The 22,403-nt window shown below is 36.9% G+C and overlaps 1 protein-coding gene across 1 annotated transcript; it reads right to left on the minus strand.

Moving 5' to 3' along the window:
• Positions 1-20,060: 20,060 nt before the first annotated feature.
• On the minus strand, positions 20,061-22,016 carry LOC133830403 (AAA-ATPase ASD, mitochondrial-like). The gene has a single exon (XM_062260378.1). The coding sequence runs from the start codon at positions 21,790-21,792 to the stop codon at positions 20,239-20,241; it is 1,554 nt and encodes a 517-aa protein (XP_062116362.1). The 5' UTR covers positions 21,793-22,016; the 3' UTR covers positions 20,061-20,238.
• Between the last annotated feature and the right edge of the window lie 387 nt (positions 22,017-22,403).

Genomic DNA, 22,403 nt, shown 5'->3' on the forward strand with positions numbered 1-22,403 from the left:
AAAAGGGCTCAAAGAAGCAAAGGGAGCATGGCTAGAACAATTTCCAAAAGTACTCTGGTCGTATATGACATCTCACTGAACAGCAACAGGCCATACGCTATTTTTCTTAACCTATGGGTATGAAGCCATATTACCCGTTGAGTTAGATCCACCATTGCATAGAAGGCTGGCATACAACCAGACCACGAATAACCAGTTATTAATAGAGTCTTTGGACTTGGTCAACGAAAGGCGCAAGCAGGCTCAACTATGAGTTGTAGCTTACCAACAAAAGGTCGCTCGATATTTTAACTCTAAAGTACGCGAAATAAAGTTTGACGTGGGAGATTCTGTAATTAGAAGATTTTTTCTTAACACTCGTGATCAGGCTGTTGGAGTACTCGGACCAAACTGGGAAGGGTCGTATCAGATTGAAGAAATCCTTCAACCAAGCACATACAAACTAGCTCGCTTAAATGGAGATCTCATTCCTCGCTATTGGAATGGAGAACACCTAGGCAAGTATAATCGATTAACAATTATTTTTAAAGATTTGGCTTGTATTAATTTTACTTTTTAAAAGTTTTTGAACAAGGGCTGGTCAGTTTGATGGCTAGTCATTTATAAGTGTAAGATCAATTTTTTATCATTCGTATAGACACGAATCTTGTCCATTTTATTACGAGAAATAAAAGAAATTGTGCACAGCCAGTTATTCTTGCCAATTATTGTATTTCTTACAAGTATTTTCTCATTACATGTGTTGTTTTGCTATATTATCATTAACTGTTTATAAGTACACGAACAGTAATGTTCGAATAGGTATTGGTCAATGGCAGGTGACCGAGAACCTTATACTCCTCGATCACTTGGGGTCATATAAGATACTAAGCGAGTAAAGCATATGCATATCATAAACATATGTAAACACACAAGAAAAATAAGGGAAAGCATAATACGACACTTAGAGTATTTTTCAAAAAAATTAGTTAATTTTGTGAAATCATAATAAAGTGTTATGCTAAGTTCAGTTATATGAGCAGATGTTATAATAGCAATTATAAAGTGCAACTGTTATAATATCAAAATGAAATGTCTTTACACCACGAGCAATTGCTGCTCGGATGTAAATAAAACTGCCTTAGGCAGAAAATTGTCTCATCACCACAAACAATCTGTTCAGGTGTTTTAATTACATAAATATAATATTTATTATGAAGCTAAAGGGGGGTCTTGTTGAGGTTGTTGACCGACTGGAGGGCTGACTTCTTCTTCGGCACCGTCTATGCCCATAGCCAAGGAGATTTCAAGAGATTCTTGGGCACTTTTCTCCTCTTCCACACGAGCAGCGAACTTGGCAAGTTCGGCTTGTTTTACCTGCTCAGGAAGGTAATCAAAATTCACATCTTGATTATTCTTCCAGAACATGTAAAATCAGTTGAAGGTGGCTCCTCGGAACCTCTCCAAGTTTTGGAAATTTTTCTCCTCGAGTAGTTTGACTCGCTCCTCCAGACTAGTGGCCTCCTTCATGCTAGTCTCCAGGTCTTCTTGCAGCTTGGCTACCTGCTTATAGTTGGTCTCTGAGGCTTCCTTGAATTTTTCCTTAGCCGCAATAGCCTTAGCCAGTTCTTCTTGGCTTTTCTTCAGCTCCTCAGTTAAAACAGCAACTTTGTCTTCAGCTGCCTTAACCTTAGCCTCTCATACCTTGATCTCCTCGGCATGCTTTGAATTGACCTCCTCACCGCGGCGCAAACCGTTGTTCATGCTTAGAATACCCTGCAAACAGTGGAAAAATGAAGCTGTCAGAGCTAATCAAATGAATTTTTGTTCGACTAAAATACAATGCAAAAGAAACTTACACTGAGGACTTCATTGACCCAACGAGCAAGGACCTGGCTGGGTTTCATCCAAGGGAAACAGGCAAAGGCCTCCTGGCTGCGACAATGCTTGGTTAGTTTCTGTAGTTTATCGTTTGTTGAGCTATAAGCATTGCTAAGAAATTTTGCTGCCAAAGATCCCCCCGTCTGATCGATGGAAGCCCTGGTGCGAGGGGGGGGGGGTGTAGTTGTTCTGGAAGGAATAGGAGTTAAAGGGTCCTCTGGTCGAGCCCTTTTTCTTGAAGGTTTCCCACTGGCTTCTCTAGAATTTCTTTTGCTTGACTTCTTCGTGCTCGCTGGTGTGCCTCCAGGGGCGTAGATGTCAAATGCGTTGTCAGATTGCATGACTACAAAAACAAAAACAAACGAGCATATAATTCAAGAAATAGTTTTGCATGATAAGGAAACAAACTAAAAAGAAATTCTAAGTAGTACACCCAAACTTCAATTACTGATCGCTACATTATTTAAAGAATTGATGGTACACTCACTATCTGCCTTGAAGAAGTCCAAGCTAAAACTACTAGTCGTAAATTTAAAGTTCTCATCCCTATCAAAAAAATGATAAGGAATGGGCAGTTTATCTAAGAGTGAAAAATATATACCGTTCTCATAAAAGGATTCGAGTATAGGACCAGCATATTTTGGTAGTTTTTGTTTTCCCCTCCCTTGTTGGGAAGGGGTGTTGGCTGGTCGAGTAGTGTGGTTGGGCTTTTAAATTGTTACTCCCGTTGGTCGATACCTTTGGGGATGTGACACATCCTACTGCTGCTCGAGGTTTTCTTGTGCTTCAGTGCCGTCTCCAGTGGCACTCCCCGCAATTGATTCCCTCACTTCATGGTCAGGTTCTAAAAGGCCAACCAGGCTCAGGTTGTTCTCCATGACCAGCTCTTTGATGCTTTTTTCTATGTTCGTCATGTTGGCCAGGTTTGTGGCTCTTATCTCCATTTCTAGAGTGGGGTCCGGTCGATACCATGCACCTAAGTACAATGCAAGTTAACTAAGAACAAGGGTATTTATTGTGTAATGATGAGATTTGAGGGATTTTGCATGGGAAATAGAAATAACCGTCGAATCATTTCTGAGAAACTTTAAAGGTCTTGATTACTTTCCTTTTCGAGAGAGTAACTATAGTTGGATGTGACATGTCAGCTAAAAAGCTAGTCGAATAAGTTTATCAAATGCTGATTGCATTAAAATAAACTTGGGGGGCAAATGTTTACCCAAAATATTTGCATGATGACATGGCACGGTGAGGCGCACATGGATAGCACATGACTTATTGCTAGAGAAGTGGTCGACCAACGATCAGGTAGCAAAAGGAAAATTAAGCTGCTTGATGGGCCCAAGGAATATGCTGAACAGTAAGGAAGAAGATGTGCTAACATATGCAACCAGATCTTCTTGTAAGAACGAAGCTAGAATTCAAATACAGATATGAGTCGAATATTTCTAAGATATTTGACTCTCTTTATATGTAAATATCATTATTTCTATTATTATTCAAATATGCTTCTAACAAAACTTGAGCATGGCCCATAGGCCCATATGTACATCTTGGAGCCTATAAATAGGATTCATAAGATTCATTGAGAGATACGCAATAATTTGTATACAGAGAGAATAATTGTTTTTATACACGACTTTTGTATTCCACTTTGGAGCATGTGAAACTTAGTGAACCATAGTTCGCTGATCGCAGGTTTCAGAGTACATCAATAAAATCACTAAGTGGACGTAGGTTATTACCAATCTCTGGGGCCGAACCACTATAAAATATTTGTGTCGTTTTAGTTCTTGCGTTCAGTTTATTAATTCTTATCGTTTTTAGTGCTCTATGTCGTTGACTAACACAATGGATGTGTCACAATTGTATCGCAATGCATCATAATTGCATGATTTTGGGCCAAAAGATCATGTTTTCATGGATGCATACCATTTGCATCATAAATGCATCATTTTTGGCCAAAAACCAAGATTTCATGAATGTATTGTATTTGAACGGCATACGCATCACAAATGCATCGTTTTGATCAAAAATCAAGATTTCATGAATGTATGGCATTTGCATTGCATACGCATCGTAAATGCATCATTGTTTGGCGAAAAACCATGGTCATAATGTACCATCACACCATCATCACATCAGCAACGTTAGGTATCATTTTTGGCCAAAACCCATATTTCCAGTGCACCATCGCACTAGCAACGCACCAGCATTGCATCATCATCGTTAGGCATCATTTTTTGTTGCCTAAAAATTATGTTTTCAAGGCACGATCGCATCAGTATCGCTATGCATTGCAAGGCATCATTTTTTCCAAAAACCATGTTTTCAATGCACCATCGCACCGGCATAGCACCATCCTCACATCAGCATCGCTAGGTGTCGTTTTTACCCAAAAACCATGTTTTCACTGCACCATCCCACCGGCATTGTTAGGTATCATTTTTGGCCCAAAACCATGTTTTCAATGCCTCATCGCACCACCATCATTAGGCATCATTTTTTGTTGCCTAAAAACTATGTTTTCAAGGAACCATTGCATCAGTATCGTTATGCATCGTTAGGCATTGTTTTTGCCAAAAAAACTTTTTTTTCAATGCACCATCACTCCAGCATCGCACCATCATCACATTAGCATCGTTAGGTGTCGTTTTTGGCCAACAACCATGTTTTCAATGCATCATCGCACCAACATTGTTAGGCATCATTTTTTGTAGCCTAAAATCTATGTTTCCAAGGCACCATCGCATTAGTATCTCTATGCATTGTTAGGCATCATTTTTTGCCAAAAACAATTTTTTTTCAAGTCACCTTTGCAACGGCATCGCAACTGCATTGTTAGACATCGTCAAACATCATTTTTCTGCAATTTTCAAGGTTCTAGATTGAAAAAAAAATGCAAATAAAACCAAAAAATCTTGTACATAAGTGTTCAAAAACTATAAATTAGTGTCTTAAGTCTTGGATTAGCTTTTTCATTATTAAAACTTAAAAAAATGAAGAGAGAACTTGGATGGGGTGCGTCAATGGTGTTGAGAGGTGGTGGGGTGAATGGCAAGAACGATGTTAATGGTGGTGTCATGTAGGGATGTGGTGCTCTACCGCCATGGGGAGATGGTGGTGGCTGTGGTGCCATCGTAGAGAGAGAGAGAGAGATAGAAAGTAAGAGTTAGGGAGAGCAAGATAGGATGTTTATGAAAGGGGCAATATGGTGCAATTTTTACTAAATGGCCTATTTTTGGGATGAGCCAAAATGTTGGTATACTAATAAGTTTCCTTATATTAACAAGCATATTCCATGAAGTTTCTCATTTCAAATTATTAATGAGTTATTTAAATAGCACACCAAAATTAGACAAAGTATTTATGAGTTATTTATGATTGCCTTCCCATATTTGTCCTACTCTATTCTCTTGGATGAATCTTCTTTCTCAAAAAAAGAGAATCCCAAAATGAGAAAAGAAGATCAAAGTTTGTTTGATAGAAATATTAATCCAAAATACTTATTTTGCATGGCTTTGAAAGCACTTACAGAGTCTAAAAGCTACTTTAAGGAATATTTAAATAGATTTAAGAAAGTATTTTTTGTGTTTTGAAACTCTTACTGAGAAAGTCAGTCTCCACCATCTTTTCTAAGAAGCACTTTTGAAAAAACAATTGAAGTTGTTTGAAGATTTAATGAAATTTTTAAATTTCTTATTTTGCCTATTCATATTTTATCCTTATTTTTATCAAAGAAAAAATTAATTCTATTAAAACATATTTTGTGATGTTAAAAGTTCTTTTAAAGTAGACTAACCAAACAATAACTAAAAAAGCTTAAGCTTTTACTTTTCTTTTTTTATTGTCTTGAAGTAGAAGTAACGTCCCAAATTACCTAATAAGGCTTAGGGCCTTGATTAGGGGGTCAGGATGGTAAATTATATAAATTATGTGCTTATGTGAAATTTATGTGTATCATTGCATGATTATGTGAGTTATATTATAATATGACTTTATATGCATGTTTAGGTGTATTAAATATGCAAGTGAGCCTGTTTCTTATCAGAAGGGCAATTTTTGTAATTTGGCTCGTTATGGGTATATTTGGCATATATGTGATATATGTGTGAGACCACATTATTATGTGGATATATTTGGGTTACTCGGCACGAGGCGATCTTAGGGAGCAAGCTAGTGGGAAAGTCACAACGAGTTTAATACTTGACTCGGGGTGAGTCAAGGGGTATTTTGGGTATTTAGCACATTATCGGGGTATTGGGTAATGGGAATGAATATTTGAGGATATATATGAAGTTAGTGAGATCATGAGGGAATTCTGAGAATTTTGACTATTTTACCCTAGGGGCATTTTTGGGACCCCAAGCCTTGGGTTATAGTTAAGGTTACTTGAGTTTGAAGTAACTTGACAGAAATAGAAAAGCATGTTCAAACACTTCTCCTCTCTCTCACGTTCTCATTTTTATTGCTCGTTGAGTTTTAAGGCTTGGATTCAAGAAGGGTTTGACTCATAACGATTCTGGGGAAGATTAGAAGTTTGATAGTCGGAGGATTTAACTGGAAAACGGCTCAATCAGAGGTAATCCAAGCTTTAAGTTTTGAGTTTTTTGAGTTCTTAAGCTTTGATTGGATTTTATAGTCTTAACGAGTTTTGATTGGATTGTAACTTGGGTTTTGATGGTTTTGGGTTGTTGAGTTGTTTAGGAACTTTGTTTTATGGGATTTGGCTATGTTTGGATAGGTTTATGGAGGGATTTTGCATGAGGAAAACGAAGGAAAAACAGAGTTTTCATGTCGAGCAGCGGCCCTATTCTTAGGATGTCGCGGCTCAAATTGGTCGAAGGAGAAGCAAGTGGCTGTGAGGCTTTTGAGCCACGCTGACAAGGAAGAATCTCGGGCCTCTGACTCGATCGGGCCGCAACTTAAATGTTTAGGGGATGCAGCGCATAAGGGATTTTGGGCCTCAGGGAGGTTTTGAGTGCGAAAACTCAAACCTAAAGGCTCGAGATCGATCATACTACCCTGTTTAGTAGGATTCGATGTCCCGAAGGCTAGGACTTGGTCCGAAAGCCTTTATTTACTCATTTTTATGGGATTCTATACTTGGTTGTGACTAGGTTATCGCTAGGGGCTTGGGATCAGGATCGTGCTCGAGGGTCATTCTTATTTTACATTATACTCTGACCTGAGGTAAGAAAATTGCAACCATTATGTGATGTACATGATTAGGACTTGGCCCAAATGTTGAATATAGATTTGATTAGGGCTTGGACCCTTGTAAATGCACATAAATATGATTATGCCTGTGAATTATTGATTAAGCATGTTGAGTGCTCTATATATGGATATTGGTTATGTGATGAATGCCTGTTAGCATTGTATAATTGGAAAAGACTTGACTTATGAGTCAAGGACGGCAATAGCGATGAGCGCTGGTCGAAATGCATTGACTTATCAGTCAAGGACGACAATAGTGTTGAGCGTTGGTCAAAAAGAATTGACTTATCAGTCAAAGACGGCAATAGCGATGAGCGCTGATTGAAATGTATTGACTTATCAATCAAGGATGGCAATAGCACTGGTCGAAAAGAATTGACTTATGAGTCAAGGGCGGCAAAAGCGCGCTGAGCGCTGGTCGATATGTTTAGACCTAATCAGGAGCGCATTATACGCTTGTTCGACCCAGTGGTCGTGGAAACAAAAGCGCCAAGTACACTGGGCCAACTCCATGGTTGGTTATACAGAGGATAGAGCAATGGGCCCCGAGGTGACTTATTAGTCCCAAATCCTAGGGCGCTGAGCCCCATTGTGACTTATTAGTCATGTACTTGGGCAATGGCCCCGATGTGAATTAGTTAATCATTTATTTAGGTCATTTGGTTCCATAAGACGTTGTAGTCATTTTTATGAATGGTATGCATGCATGAGTAGGGTTATTACTATTGGGCATGTTTATTATGATTTGGAAATGTGTTAATCACTGCTTATGAGCATGTTTGTTGGGCCTTGGCTCACGGGTGTTATGTGGTGCAGGTAAGGGGAAAAGAAAGTTGGACCATCCATGAGTTAGAGAGCTTAGGTGGCGATGTGTACATATGCGGCCATTTGACCATCACGACCAAGGTTTATCAGAGGAATTAGGGTTAAACCCTATTTTTGCCACTTAGGTCGACGGGTTGTAACTTTTGAGTCATAATGACCATTTTGGAACTGTAAACAACTTTGTAAACGTTTATTATGGGATCCCATGTATAGCTTAACATTTTAAATGAAATATCTGTTCCTTTTGACCGAAATTTTTAACCCTTAACCATTAATCACATTTAGACAGACGTTTATGGCTTAATGACTCGTTTAGTGAGTTAAGCACTATTTAAACTACACAGTGTAATGGTCTTGGCTAACCAGGGCATTACAACTTGGTATCAAAGTGTGCCAAGGTTAAGGGTTCCTGAAGACAGGCTGGGCATGTACACTCTCCACTAAATACAAGCTCTACTCAGGGTTCGGTAACTATTTATGTGGTTATGTGTTCAACTGCTCAAATAGGATATAAATGCCTTATCCGTCTGCCTTATTAGGTAGCATGAGATATACTGATAGGGCCTAGCCCGTGACTACTTCATGATTTAAAATGTTGTGTTTATTAGCATTGATATTGCTTGTGAATGCAAAGGAAACGCTTATTAGAGTTGTTATGTGGACATGTAGGTCAGGACACGCTCATTAGCGCTGTCATAGATATATGTATGTCAAAAAATGTTTATTAACATTTTTATATGGTTATGAATGTCAGAAAATGTTTATTAGCATTGCTATTTGTTATGAATATCATGAAGTGCTTATTAGCACCAGACTTGGATATGAATATGAATTGACATGCTTATTAGCATGAGAGTTGAATGTGAATGGTTACTTGCTTGGTCTTGGACTGTGAGGCGGCAAGAGGTTTAGTTATCACTTCCTAAATGGTCGAATTGATTATTGCAGCAAGGTATAATCTTGGAAGTATGCTTTCAAGGAAGATTGAGTCATCAGTTGACCATGAAGATCAGGGCCAGAATGATAGATAGGGTAAGGATAATGATCAGGGTCAAACCTCTCTGTCAGCTCCTAAGAACTGGCTGCAGGTGCTTGCTGATTTGCAAGCCAAGGTATTGAGGTAGGAAGAAGAAATTTGCCTCCTGAGACAGCAACAGGTTCCTGCAGGGAACATTTCACCAAAGGCACCACATGTGATGGTGCCAACATTTGAGTAGCCGCCAGAGGCTGGGAATAAATAGGAGCCTCTTTATGAAAGGTTCAAGAAACAGCACCCTCCAGCCTTTGAGGGTAGTGCAGATCCAGCTAAGGTTGAACAATGGATGAGCATGGTTACCACCATTCTAGACTTTATGAGGGTGGTTGGTAATGAAATGGTGTCCTGTGCCACATAAATGTTTTAGGAGGATGCCCGAATCTGGTGGGAGGTGATATCGCAAACTAGAAATGTTAATGCTCTCGATTGGGAAGAGTTTTGAACTCTGTTTAATGAAAAGTATTATAATGATGCCATCAGAGCTGAAAAAATTGAAGAGTTCAGCAGGTTACTTCAGGGCAACTCATCAGTGAGTGAATATTCCTTGAAGTTTGATAGATTGGAAAAGTTTGTCGAGGAACTGGTACCCATTGATGGGACCAGAAGGGAGAGGTTTCTCCAGGGGCTGCAACCTATGATAGCCCGGGATGTTCGTATTACCACTGTGCCAGGAGTGACTACTTATGCACAGGTTGTTGAGAAGGCGCTCACAGCTGAGAGCGCAGAGAACAAAATCTGGCGCGAGAACACAGCCAAAACAGACACTAGGAGGGTGGGACCTCCATTTATGAGTTTAGGTAGGGGCGGGGGCCCAAGTGATCAGAAAATGAAGGCTCCCGATGCCTTTCCAGCTCCATACCCTAACAGGAGACCATGTGGTATTCAAATAGGCCGCCAGGGCGTCAATGAGGGCTGGAGGACTTTTCCATAGTGTGCCAGATGTAAGAGGCGCCATATAGGAGAATGTCGGTCAAAGGCATGCTTTTTGTGCGAGATAGTGGGACACTTAAAGAAAGATTGCCCGAAGGCAAGAAAGGAAGAACTACGAAAGGAGGACAGCTCGACCCCAGCTTGAGTGTTCACATTGACATAGGCAGAAACTGAGGCTTGTCCCTCAGTAGTCACAGGTCAGCTTTTTAGTGCTGGAACCCCTTATACTATTTTGATTGATTCTGGTGCTACACATTCATTTGTTGCTAGTAGAATTATTGATAGATTGTGAAGACCTTGTGATTACTATGCTGTGGGATTCGGGACATTATTACCCACTGGGGAGTTAGTAGTATCCATGAGATGGGTCAGATCTTTGCTAGTGATAGTGGAGGGCAGATAATTCTCAGTTGATTTGATATAGTTGGTTATGACCGACTTTGATATGATTCTGGGTATGTATTGGTTAGTGAAGTATGGGGCAACTATAGCTTGCAGAAGGAAAATGGTAACCTTTGAGCCTGAAGTTGAGGATCCTTTTGTATTTGTTGGCACTATACATGGACCCCGTGAACCTATGATATCTGTATTGAGGGCTAGAGATCTATTGCAAGGTGGTTGGATAGGATTCTTAGCCAGTGTGGTTGATACCACTCAGGTCGTGCTAGTGGGGCCAGAGCAGACTAGATTAGTCTGTGATTTCAAGATGTGTTTCCAGAGGATTTACCGAGGTTGCTGCCACACAGAGAGATTGAATTTGTTATTGAACTAACACGCAAGAATCAAAAGTTTGCGTGGTCAGATAAGTGTGAGAACAACTTCCAAGAGTTGAAGCAGCGATTGATCACAACTCCAGTTCTGAGTCTTCCAACAGATCAGAAGAAGTTCGTAATTTACTGTGATGCCTCACATCAAGGTTTTGGTTGTGTTCTTATGCAATCGGGGAAAGTGGCTGCCTATGCATCACGTCAGCTGAAAGAGTATGAACAGAGATACCCCACTCATTATTTAGAGTTGGCAGCAGTGGTCTTTGTGTTAAAGGTATGGAGGCATTATCTTTATGAGGAGAAGTGTGAGATATACACTAACCACAAGAGCCTGAAGTACATTTTCACACAGAAAGATCTGAACATGAGACAAAGGCGTTGGTTGGAGTTTTTGAAGGATTATGATTGTGAAATGTTATATCACCTAGGAAAGGCCAACGTGGTGGTAGATGCCTTAAGCTAGAAGGGTCCGGGACAGATATACAGTGCGAGACAATGACCAGAGCTGCTATAAAGTTGTTGGTGGGCCAGTTGGCCAATATCACGCTACAATCTACACTGTTAGAAAGGATAAAGGAAGCTCAGTTGGGTGATCCACAACTGAAGAAGAGCAGAGGGGATGTCCTAGCTGGAGTGTCTAGGCACTATACAGTTTCAGATGTAGGCTTGTTGAGATACAAGGGTCGGATCTTTGTTCCAGTTGACAATGTTATCAGACGGGAGATTATGGATGAATCTCATACTACCCCTTACTCTTTGCATCTAGGCACCACGAAGATTTATCATAATGTGAGATCGATGTATTGGTGGCCTGGGATGAAGAGGGATGTGACAGAATATGTGGCTAAGTGCTAGACATGTCAACAGGTCAAGGTTGGGCATCAAAGACTAGCAGGGCTATTACAGCCTCTGGACATCCCAGAGTAGAAATGGGAGGACATCACGATGGATTTCGTGGTGGGGTTACCTAGGACCGTAGGTCAACATGATTCAGTGTGGGTCATCGTGGATCGATACATCAAATCAGCTCACTTTTTACCAGTGAGGATGACTTATACAGTTGACCAATACGTAGATCTCTATGTGAGAGAGATGGTGCACCTTTATAGGGCTCCAAGATCGATCACGTCAAATCGGGACCCCACATTTACTTCCAAGTTTTGGGGAAGTTTACAGAAGTCCATGGGTACACAGTTAAAGTTTAGTATTACTTATCATCCTCAGACATATGGGCAATCTAAGAGGACGATACAGATATTAGAGGACATGATGCGAGTATGCGTGCTGAACTTTGATGGGTCTTGGAGTGAGTATTTACCTTTGATAGAGTTTTACTACAATAACAGCTATCTTTCGGCCATTGGAGTGGCTCCTTATGAGATTTTGTATGGTAGGAAATGTAGATCTCTCATTCATTGGGATGAGACAGGAGAAAGGAAATACTTGGGTCCTGAGGCAGTTCAGAGGACCAATGAGGCTATTGAGAAGATCAGAGCTCCGATGCTCGCTTCTCAAAGCAGGCAAAAAAGTTATGTTGATCCAAAATGTAGGAACGTGGTGTTCCAAGTGGGAGACTATGTCTTCCTTAAAGTCTCACCATGGAAAGGGGTAGGGAGATTTGGGAAGAAGGGCAAGTTGAGCCCTAGATTTGTGGGACCATTTGAGATCCTAGAGAGAATTGGTCAGGTGGCCTATAGATTGGCCTTACTTCCGGCTTGGTCGTACACAATGTATTTCATATTTCGATCCTTCAGAAATATGTGTCAGGCGTGACTCATGTGTTGAGTTACGAGGATCTGGAGGTTGAGGTAGATCTCTCCTATGAGGAACAGCCAATCCAGATACTAGATAGGAAAGATAAGGTCTTGAGAAATAAAACTATACCTTTGGTTAAGGTCTTATGGAGGAACAACATGGTCGAGGAAGCGACCTGGGAGCTGGAGTAAGATATGCAAAATCAATATCCCGAGTTGTTCAAGTAAAATTTCAAGGACAAAATTCCTGTAAGGGGTGATAATTGTAACGTCTCAAATTACCTAATAAGGCTTGGGGCCTTGATTAGGGGGCTAGGATGGAAAATTATGGAAAATATGTGCTTATGTGATATTTATGTGTATCATTGCATGATTATGTGAGTTATATTATAATATGACTTTATATGCATGTTTAGGTGTATTAAATATGCAAGTGAGCCTGTTTCTTATCAGAAGGGCAATTTTTGTAATTTGGCTCGTTATGGGTATATTTGGCATATATGTGATATATGTGTGAGACCACATTATTATGTGGATATATTTGGGTTACTCGGCACGAGGCGATCCTAGGGAGCAAGCTAGTGGGAAAGTCACAACGAGTTTAATACTTGACTCGGGGTGAGTCAAGGGGTATTTTGGGTATTTAGCACATTATCGGGGTATTGGGTAATGGGAATGAATATTTGAGGATATATATGAAGTTAGTGAGATCATGAGGGAATTCTGAGAATTTTGACTATTTTACCCTAGGGGCATTTTTGGGACCCCAAGCCTTGGGTTTTACTTAAGGTTACTTGAGTTCGAAGTAGCCTGACAGAAACAAAAAAGCACATTCAAACACTTTTCCTCTCTCTCCCATTCTCCTTTTTACCGCTCGTTGCATTTTCAAAGGAAACTCGAGTTTTATGGCTCGGATTCAAGCAAGGTTAGAGTCATAACGATTCTAGGGAAGATTAGAAGCTTGATAGCCGAAGAATTTAACTGGAAACGGCTCAATCAGAGGTAATCCAAGATTTAAGTTTTGAGTTTTCGAGTTCTTAAGCTTTGATTGAATTTTATAGTTTTGACGAGTTATTGATTGGATTGTAACTCGAGTTTTGATGGCTTTGGGATGCTTAGTTGTTTGGGAACTTTGTCTATGGGATTTGGCTATTATTTGATAGGTTTATGGAAGGATTTGGCATGAGAAAAATGGAGGGAAAACATATTTTTCATGTCGAGCCGCAACACTGTTCTTGGGGCTTTGAGGTTCAAATTGGTCAAAGGAGAAGCAGGTGGCTGTGAGGCTTTTGAGCCGCGGCGCCCGCTAGGGGACGCCGCGGTGCTGGTGCAAACTGGGAAGAGGCTTGGGCCTCTGACTCGAGTGGGCCATGACTCAAATGTTTGGGGGTCGCGGCGCTTAATGAATTTTGGGCCTCGGGGAGGTTTTGAGTGCAGAAACTCAAACCTAAAGGCGAGATTGATCCTATTACCCTGTTTAGTAGGATTCGATATCCCGGAGGCTAGGACTTGGTTCGGAAGCCTTTATTTACTCATTTTTGACGGGATTCTATACTTGGTTGTGACTAGGTTAACGCTAGGGGCTCGAGATCAGGATCGTGCTCGAGGGTCGTTCTTATTTTACATTACACTCGAACCTGAGGTAAGAAAACTGCGCCCATTATGTTATGTACATGATTAGGGCTTGGCCCGAATGTCGAATATAGATTTGATTAGGGTTTCGACCCTTGTAAATGCGCATGATTATGATTATGCTTGTGAATTATTGATTAAACATGTTGAGTACTCTGTATATGGATATTGGTTGTGTGATTAATACATGTTAGCATTGTATAATTGGAAAAGGCTTGACTTATGAGTCAAGGACGGCAATAGCGCTGAACGCTGGTTGAAATGTATTGACTTATCAGTCAAGGACGACAATAGTGATGAGCGTTGGTCAAAAGGCATTGACTTATCAGTCAATGACGGAAATAACAATGAGCACTGATCGAAAAGCATTGACTTATCAATCAAGGACGGCAATAGCGTTGAGCGCTCGTCGAAAAGCATTGACTTATGATTCGAGGGGGACAATAGTGTGCTGGGCGCTAGTCGATATGTTTAGACCTAATCAGGAGCGCATTATACGCTTGTCCGACCCAGTACTTGTGGAAAACTAAAGCGCCATGTACATTGGGCCAGCTCCATGGATGGTTATACAGAGGATAGGGCAATGGGCCCCAGTGTGACTTATTAGTCCCAGATCCTAAGGCGTTGAGCCCCAATGTGACTTATTAGTCATGTACTTGGGTAATGGGCCCCCGATATGAATTAGTTAATCATTTATTTAGGGCATTTGGTCTCATTTGACGTTGTAGTCATTTATCTGAATTGTATGCATGCATGAGTAGGGTTATTACTACTGGGCATGTTTATTATAATTTGGAAATTTGTTAATCACTGCTTATGAGCATGTTTAAACTTTCTTGCTGGGCCTTGGCTCACGGGTGCTATGTGGTGCACGTAAAGAGAAAGGAAAGTTGGACCAACCATGAGTTGGATGTTAGGAGTATGTCCTAAAAGCATGTAAAAGACATTTATTATTTTGATGAATAAATAAATACAATGATTTATTATTGTTATATTTAGATTATTAAATTATTGTTTGAATAATTTTGTAAATATCAGAAAATTTGCATATTCATTATTAAGGATGTGATCTTGTATTAGTACGAGAGAATTAAGATCACATGAATGAATAAAAATAGTCAACAACAACAAATTGAAGTTATGGAATTCTTTAATTAGGGTTGTAAATACGATTTGCTGAGTATCATGTTGATACAAATAATCTAGATTCAGATTATTGATATGGTAAGATATCTCGGTAAATGTGCTTTATATAATATGATTATATATGACATGGACCGATATGAATAAAATTCTTTATCCAAAAACCATTTAATAATAAAGAGTTGTAATTCATATCATAACTAATGATCATTTATAGATCAACCTAAATCCTGAGTGTTCATGAACTCCCGTTCATGTTTATAAAATCTTTTGATTCATTCGTTAAGATCTCTTCATAGAATGAGGCCAATGACTTTTGTTTTGGAGATTTAATATCATGGATGGCTGGGAACATGTATCAACAATACAGAATCTAATCTTTCCTAACAGATCGTATATTAGTTCCCTTAAGGGTTAATTTTGGAACTGAATGATTTTGAGCTCAAATTTATAATTAGATTATAGATTAATTATTCACTAGTGAATTAATGGTACTTAAGGAATAAGAAGTAAATTAGAAAGGTAAAATGGTAATTATTTCATTCTAATTTATAAACTAATTAATTAGAGAGCTGAACTATTGTAAGATGGTTATATTAATGGACAAATTAGAATAAGATTTCTGTAAAAGTATATCTATAACATAAAGAGTGCAATTCTGAATTTATAGTGGAGAAATATCAGAACTAATAAATTAACTATTATAATTAAAGAGTTTAATTATTTAGTTTCAATTTATTGGAGCTTAATGTTATAGGTCCATGGTCCCCGAAATGGCTCAAACAAACACTGACAAAGATAAATACAAAAATGGGCAAAAGGACTTATTTGATAAGTAAAATATTTTTCTATGAACTAAACATAATTATTGTATAATTATGTGTAATTAATTAATTGAGAATTAATTAATTATTTGATTTTTGGTATTTAAATAATAAAAAAAATTGGAAAAAATCACATGCCTTCCTTGGCATGTGATACATGTGTAGCACAGTCACTGTGCTACACGCATAAGAAGCTCATGGCAGTTTCTTGGTTCCACAATTTTAGTTATTTAAATATTAAATAAATAATGAGACACTGTAATATGATTAAAATATTATTATTTAAACAAAATCTGTTAACTGATTAGTTATTTTCAAATTGTTTAAAATAACTAATATTTTATTTTTAATATATTTGATATATTAAATATAGGATATTAGTTTTTCAGAACGAGACTTTTCAGGGATAGAAAATATATCGTGAAATCTTTCTGAGAGAAAGAGAACAGTGATACAAGCATAGATCACTGTTCTTCACAAACTTAGGTCCAAACTTTATCAGATCTCATGTGTTGAGAACATCTGATAAATAGATTTTGCCTATTATTTTGTATAGTGAGCCCACACTCGTTCTTTGAGCATTGAGAACATTTTGGAAGATCTTGGTGTGAGATCTCAAGGATTTTTGTCGTACAAAAAGATAGCAGTAAGGAAGGACTTGAGGTAATTTTCTATTCATATCTTTGATTCAATATATATATATGTATGTGAAGAAGTAGATCTAGAAATCTTGTGGGGTTAAATTAACAATTTTGATTGTTGTTCCGCTGCGTATAATCTCTGATTTGATCTATAAAAACCAACATTGGAGAACTTAGGTGGCGACATATACATATGCGGCCGCTTGACCACCACGGCCAAGGTTTCTCAGAGGAACTAGGGTTAAATCCTATTTTTTCTGCTTTGTTCAGCGAGTTGTAAATTTTGAGTTGTAATGGCCATTTTGGAACTGTAAACATTTATTATGAGATCCCATGTACAACTTAACGTTTTAAATAAAATATTCATTCCTTTTGACCGAAATTTTTAACCCTGGACCATTATTCACATTTAGACACACATTTATAGTCTAATGACTCGTTTAGTGAGTTAAGCACTACTTAAAATACACAGTGTAATAGTATTGGCTAACTAAGGTATTACACTTTCTGACAATATAATGATCATATGAAGAATCTTCTCTCGAAAGGAAGAGATGTATATGTACCAATATTTGTGAATTACATTGGATTTATTCACAAAATATCCATTTTGAAAGTAATTCTCAATATGAGATCTATATTTTGAATCTTATTGCAAAAAAATTTTTTCTATATTTTTAGGGTCTGTTTGGCATGATTTTGAAAATATTTTAAGAGCGTAAAAACTAATTTGGGGAGTGTTTGATTAAAAAAAAAATTAAGTAATTTTTTTGTTTGAAAGTTCTCTTTATAAAATGCTAAGTCTTTACTAAGAAAAAAATATATTAAAAAAATAATGGATGTTATTTTAAGCTTTAATAAAAAAAATTAATTTCTTATCTTATCCATATTCTAATGTTATATTTCCTATTCTATCCTTATTTTAATTACATCAAAACATATTTTGTAATTGAGAAAAAATTTCTAAATATACTATTCAAATAATAACCAAAATAATTTTAACTTTTTTTTCTAGTGTCTAATAATAAAAGTAAAAAACTATCAAACAAACTCTTAATCATGCTCATCACTATTATGGATTAGTCTCCTTCATCTTTTATAACAATACGAAAATAAATTTAATGTGATATTAATCTATCGATAATGATATTGATTAAGGAAGTGAACAATGTACATGTGCATAATGAAAACTTATTATATGAAAACTTATTCATTAAATGAAAACTTAGGACTATCTTTTACATGTGCAAAATTTCAAGGAAAAAAAATACTAGTTATTATAAAAATCATATTAGTTAAAGTGATGTGTTTAGTACAATTAGACTCTACACATCTGGTAAATAATATATTTGAACATAATTCATTCTATAATATCAACTATGATAATAAAATTTTGGCAAAAAAAAAAACTATTTTTCAAATTATTTATAACCTATGATATTTTTGGCAAATTAATATTCCAAAACTTCTAACTCTCCTAATTTAACATTAAAACCAAGTATTACATGTTTTTTCTGGTCTAATGATAAAACAATTGTAAGGCTTGCATAATCATAGTATTAAGAATTGAATCTCTTCATTTTTTTTGAGCCGATGGTTCGTGATGTTCTTAATATATTAGACATTTTTGGGTGGTAGTTCTTGTGGTTTTATTCTATGGTCATCGAATAAAATGAATCATCCACACTTATTACTTCTGTTACTTAAATTTTGAATAATATATTGGAGTATAATCTTACTCTCGTTTATTAAGTTCTAAAGTAACCATTAATCAATTTTAGTAATACAGAACCTCTTTTTCCTAAAATCTTACCTATTATATAAATAGTTTTCTAACGGTATTTTGTATTTAACAGAATTTAGTATATTTTAACAGAATTTGTATGCTTTAACAGTTAGTTATTAATATTTTAACAGAATCTGTAATTCAGTCAAACAATGCAACAGTTGAGAAATATACAACAATTGTCATAGGACACAACTATTAGCATTTGCAGACACAATAAAAATCATTTCATCTATTTATGAATCCTAAATTAACACAATTGTAAATTTGAAATATAAATTCTTACAATATGCTATTAAACTTGTAAAGAAGGTAAAAAAAAGATTTACATAAAAATAAAAATTCATTATCTTAGAAATTTACCATTCATGTTCAACAATTAAGAAGACTAAACACTCATTTATGTTTCAAGAACAAAATCTGTCAAACGTTAAATTTGTAAAATCTGATTTTCAATTTAATTTTTTGGTGTAGATTTACAACGAAGGCAAAAACGATAAAGAATATAATGTTTTGAGGCTTGTACTTTTAAGATGAAGCGCAGAGTGGGATTTAGAGGGTTATGTTGTGCAATAGTCATTTCATTGCCAATGAATCAAAATTGTTGCTTTGTTTCTTCATATTCATATGCAAAGCATTCTTTGATACAAAGCTTTGCTCTTTTTTTTTTTCATTGTAACTTTAGAAAGCAATTTTAAGGAAATTGCACCTATTTTATACCTAGTATATATATATATATATATATATATATAATTATCCACTGTCACACGACCATTGCATAAAAACCCCCAATTAAGTTTGAACACTAATATAAAATAATAATAATGATATAAATAAAAAAACATATAATGCGGTCCACACTTGATAATAAAAAGAACTAGGTCTAAAATAGATGGTGGCCGGAATGTGTCCGTACAAAGCTTTTCTGATAAGGATGAGTTGGTCACTTTCTTCTCAATAAAACAAGAAAACATATCACACAGCACTAACCTAAAGTCACCCACGTGAGTCTATGTCCCAGTCCTACCCCATGATTTCTTGTGTTGCAAAGTACATTCAGAAGACTATAAAGGACTTATTATATCTTTCTTGGGGAGAAATAGTTTTTGGTTTTTTGTTAATAATATAGTTTAATTGATTTTGACCACCTTATAATAGTGGGCTCATACTTTATAAAAGATGTGTTTTATTACTATGTGCCTTTCCAACAATCTGATATTTTAGTACGACTTTTATTGAATCACTTTGAGAATCATTCTTATCCACTTCAATGCAAGAGTGAAAAATAAAATTGAATTTAAAAAAATAAAAAGTAGAAACACAAGTTTATGAAACATGTTATTTTTTTTCTTTTTGTTTCTAAGAATATTAATAAGGTTCTTTTTTCTCTTGAATTATAATAGATTTTTCTCTTTAGTCTATCTATACTTCATGAATGGTGCAACAAAAGAACAAAGTAAGAGAATTAAAATTTTAAATTTTCAACAATTATATCTAACTTGAAGATTATTTAGGTTCTTCTTGGCCTTGATATTGAAACTCTAGATTGATCAATCTGTTACAAGAAAGCTTTCAAATTATTATATATATATATATATATATGCTTCAATTTATAATTTAAAGACATAGGAGGGAGGAATAGTAGTACGAAGAGAATTATTTTATTCTAGTTATAAGGATATTCAAGATTAATAACAAAACATATCCGTTTCCATAGCAAAGTACCATAGATGACCAACTCTAAGAAAATTCTCTTAATAATAAGACTATTCCTCTACATTACATACAAGAAGCCTTAAATTCTTAGTATGTTACCCTGGTTACTCAATGTGTTTACTACCCTTCAATTGAGCTTGTGCCTCTTCTTCCTTGATTGCTTCACTTTCTTTCAAATCCTCCTGAGCTCTCTTCTTAGCTTCTTCTGTGGCTGCAATTTCCTCTTCTTCCTTGGCCTCCTCAAGAGCTTGAATCAAGTAACAAAGACATCTCTTGGGATCATCAGTTGGCGATTTTGGCATGAGATTCTCAGCAACATCAGCTGGAGTAATCTTTGTTTCACTAATCAAACTCTGAATTTTATCAAACAATTGATGGTTTTCAAGTTTCAAATAGTTCTTAGCAAGAACTTTGAACCCTTCAAAGCTACAATAAGAAAGCTCAATATGCTTGTCCATCCTACCCCTCCTTATCAAAGCTGGGTCCAACTTCTCTACATAATTAGTAGTAAAAACAACCAACCTCTCACCCCCACAAGCTGACCAAAGTCCATCAATGAAATTCAAAAGCCCAGAAAGAGTAACTTTACTACTACTATTACTATTACCACCATTGTTATTATTATTATTCCCTTCTTGATCCTTATTAGCTTCTTTACTTCCCAACTTGATCTCATCTTCCCCTGAAACCTTCTCATCTTTCTTCTTTCTCTGACCAGTAAGATCAAGAGAACAATCAATATCCTCAATCACTATTATAGACTTACTAGTAGTCTCAATCAAAAGCTTCCTAAGCTCAGTGTTATCCTTCACAGCAGTCAACTCAAGATCATAGACATCATAATTCAACAAATTGGCCATGGCAGCAATCATAGTTGACTTCCCTGTCCCAGGAGGACCATAAAGCAAAAACCCTCTTTTCCAAGCCTTCCCAATCCTAGCATAGAAATCTTTGCTTTGACTAAAAGTCAGCAGATCGTCAATAATCTCCTTCTTCTTCTCTGGCTCCAATGCCATGCTCTCAAAAGTTGCAGGGTGCTCAAACACAATATGACTCCACATAGTTTGCTTATAACTTGGCCATTTATAACCAGGACTATTAGTATAAAGCTTCCTTTGTCTATTTTTGACCCTAATCTCTTTACCTTCTCTGATCACATGCTCCAAATAAGAGTCAGTAATTATATCTCTGTACCTTTTGTGAAAGCTCACCTTGTAGAAACGCTTCTCCTGTTCTGGATAATACGACATAGACATTACTGTCCTCATCGGAGACACCGTTTTGCTCAACACCCACCAAACCTTAGCTCCCTTGAACTCGTCCGTGACTCGCTCGTACTCGTCCATACTCAGCACGAGGCTAGTGCTTTCTTTTCCCATCTCCGCCTTCAGTCGCTTGGCGCTTTTGGATGTGTTGGAGCTCAGGTAAGCTTCAATGGCGGAATAAGCCTCGCTCCGCTTGAGTCGGTCGCCGGTGAACTCGTGGAACGAGATTTTGATGTAAGGGTAGAAGTAGCCCATGACTCGGTGACTACATTTCTCAAGGAATCGTTGGATTTCGTACGGGCAGTACTGGCGAACGATTGCCCAGATGAACATGAAGCTGGCTAGGGTGGAACCCATCGTGGTCCACATCTCCGCCATTGTCGCCGGCGCCATTTTTCTGGGTTTGAGGAGATTTTGCTTTTAGTATCTGGGTTTTGGTATATATATTTGTTTTCCTTCTTGTTAAGCTGAAAGCGAAGCTTTTATTTTCATGGCGGTTTCAAAGTTGGAGAAAATGAAAGGAGGATGTGCGGGTGTTTATAGGCGAATCAAAAATAAAAGAGGAAAGAGCAAACCAAAAGTACTGTGCCGTAGGTGATCTCTGTACGGATAATTTTTAGTTTTGTAACTTGAGAAATTTTACTCATTTATTTTTGGACGGTAGGTAAATTATAGCTCTAACCTTCATCCTACTAATTTTTTAGAAGTTCCTAATCATTTACGAAGTATCAGAGTTAAAAGAATAAGTTGCGTGTGCTAACTTTTTTTATACACTTACAAACAAAATAGAATATTTAAATTTTGAATTCAGCACTATAAATTATTCAAAAATTCTTAAAAATTAGTAAAATTTATACTAGAACTATTATCTATAAAGTCATAAAAAAATAGGTTATAATTTCTTTAAATACAAATAATAAAAAATGCTCCTATAATAAAGGAAAAAAATAAGACTCCTACCTATAAGCTTCCTATAAATATAAACATATACATACATGGGGATC

This window comes from Humulus lupulus, chromosome 4, assembly GCF_963169125.1.
Source record: "Humulus lupulus chromosome 4, drHumLupu1.1, whole genome shotgun sequence".
NCBI classification, from domain to species: Eukaryota; Viridiplantae; Streptophyta; class Magnoliopsida; order Rosales; family Cannabaceae; genus Humulus; species Humulus lupulus.

Excerpts from the sequence above, each read along its gene's own strand:
- LOC133830403 (XM_062260378.1), bottom strand. The coding sequence starts at position 21,792 with ATGGCGCCGGCGACAATGGCGGAGATGTGGACCACGATGGGTTCCACC.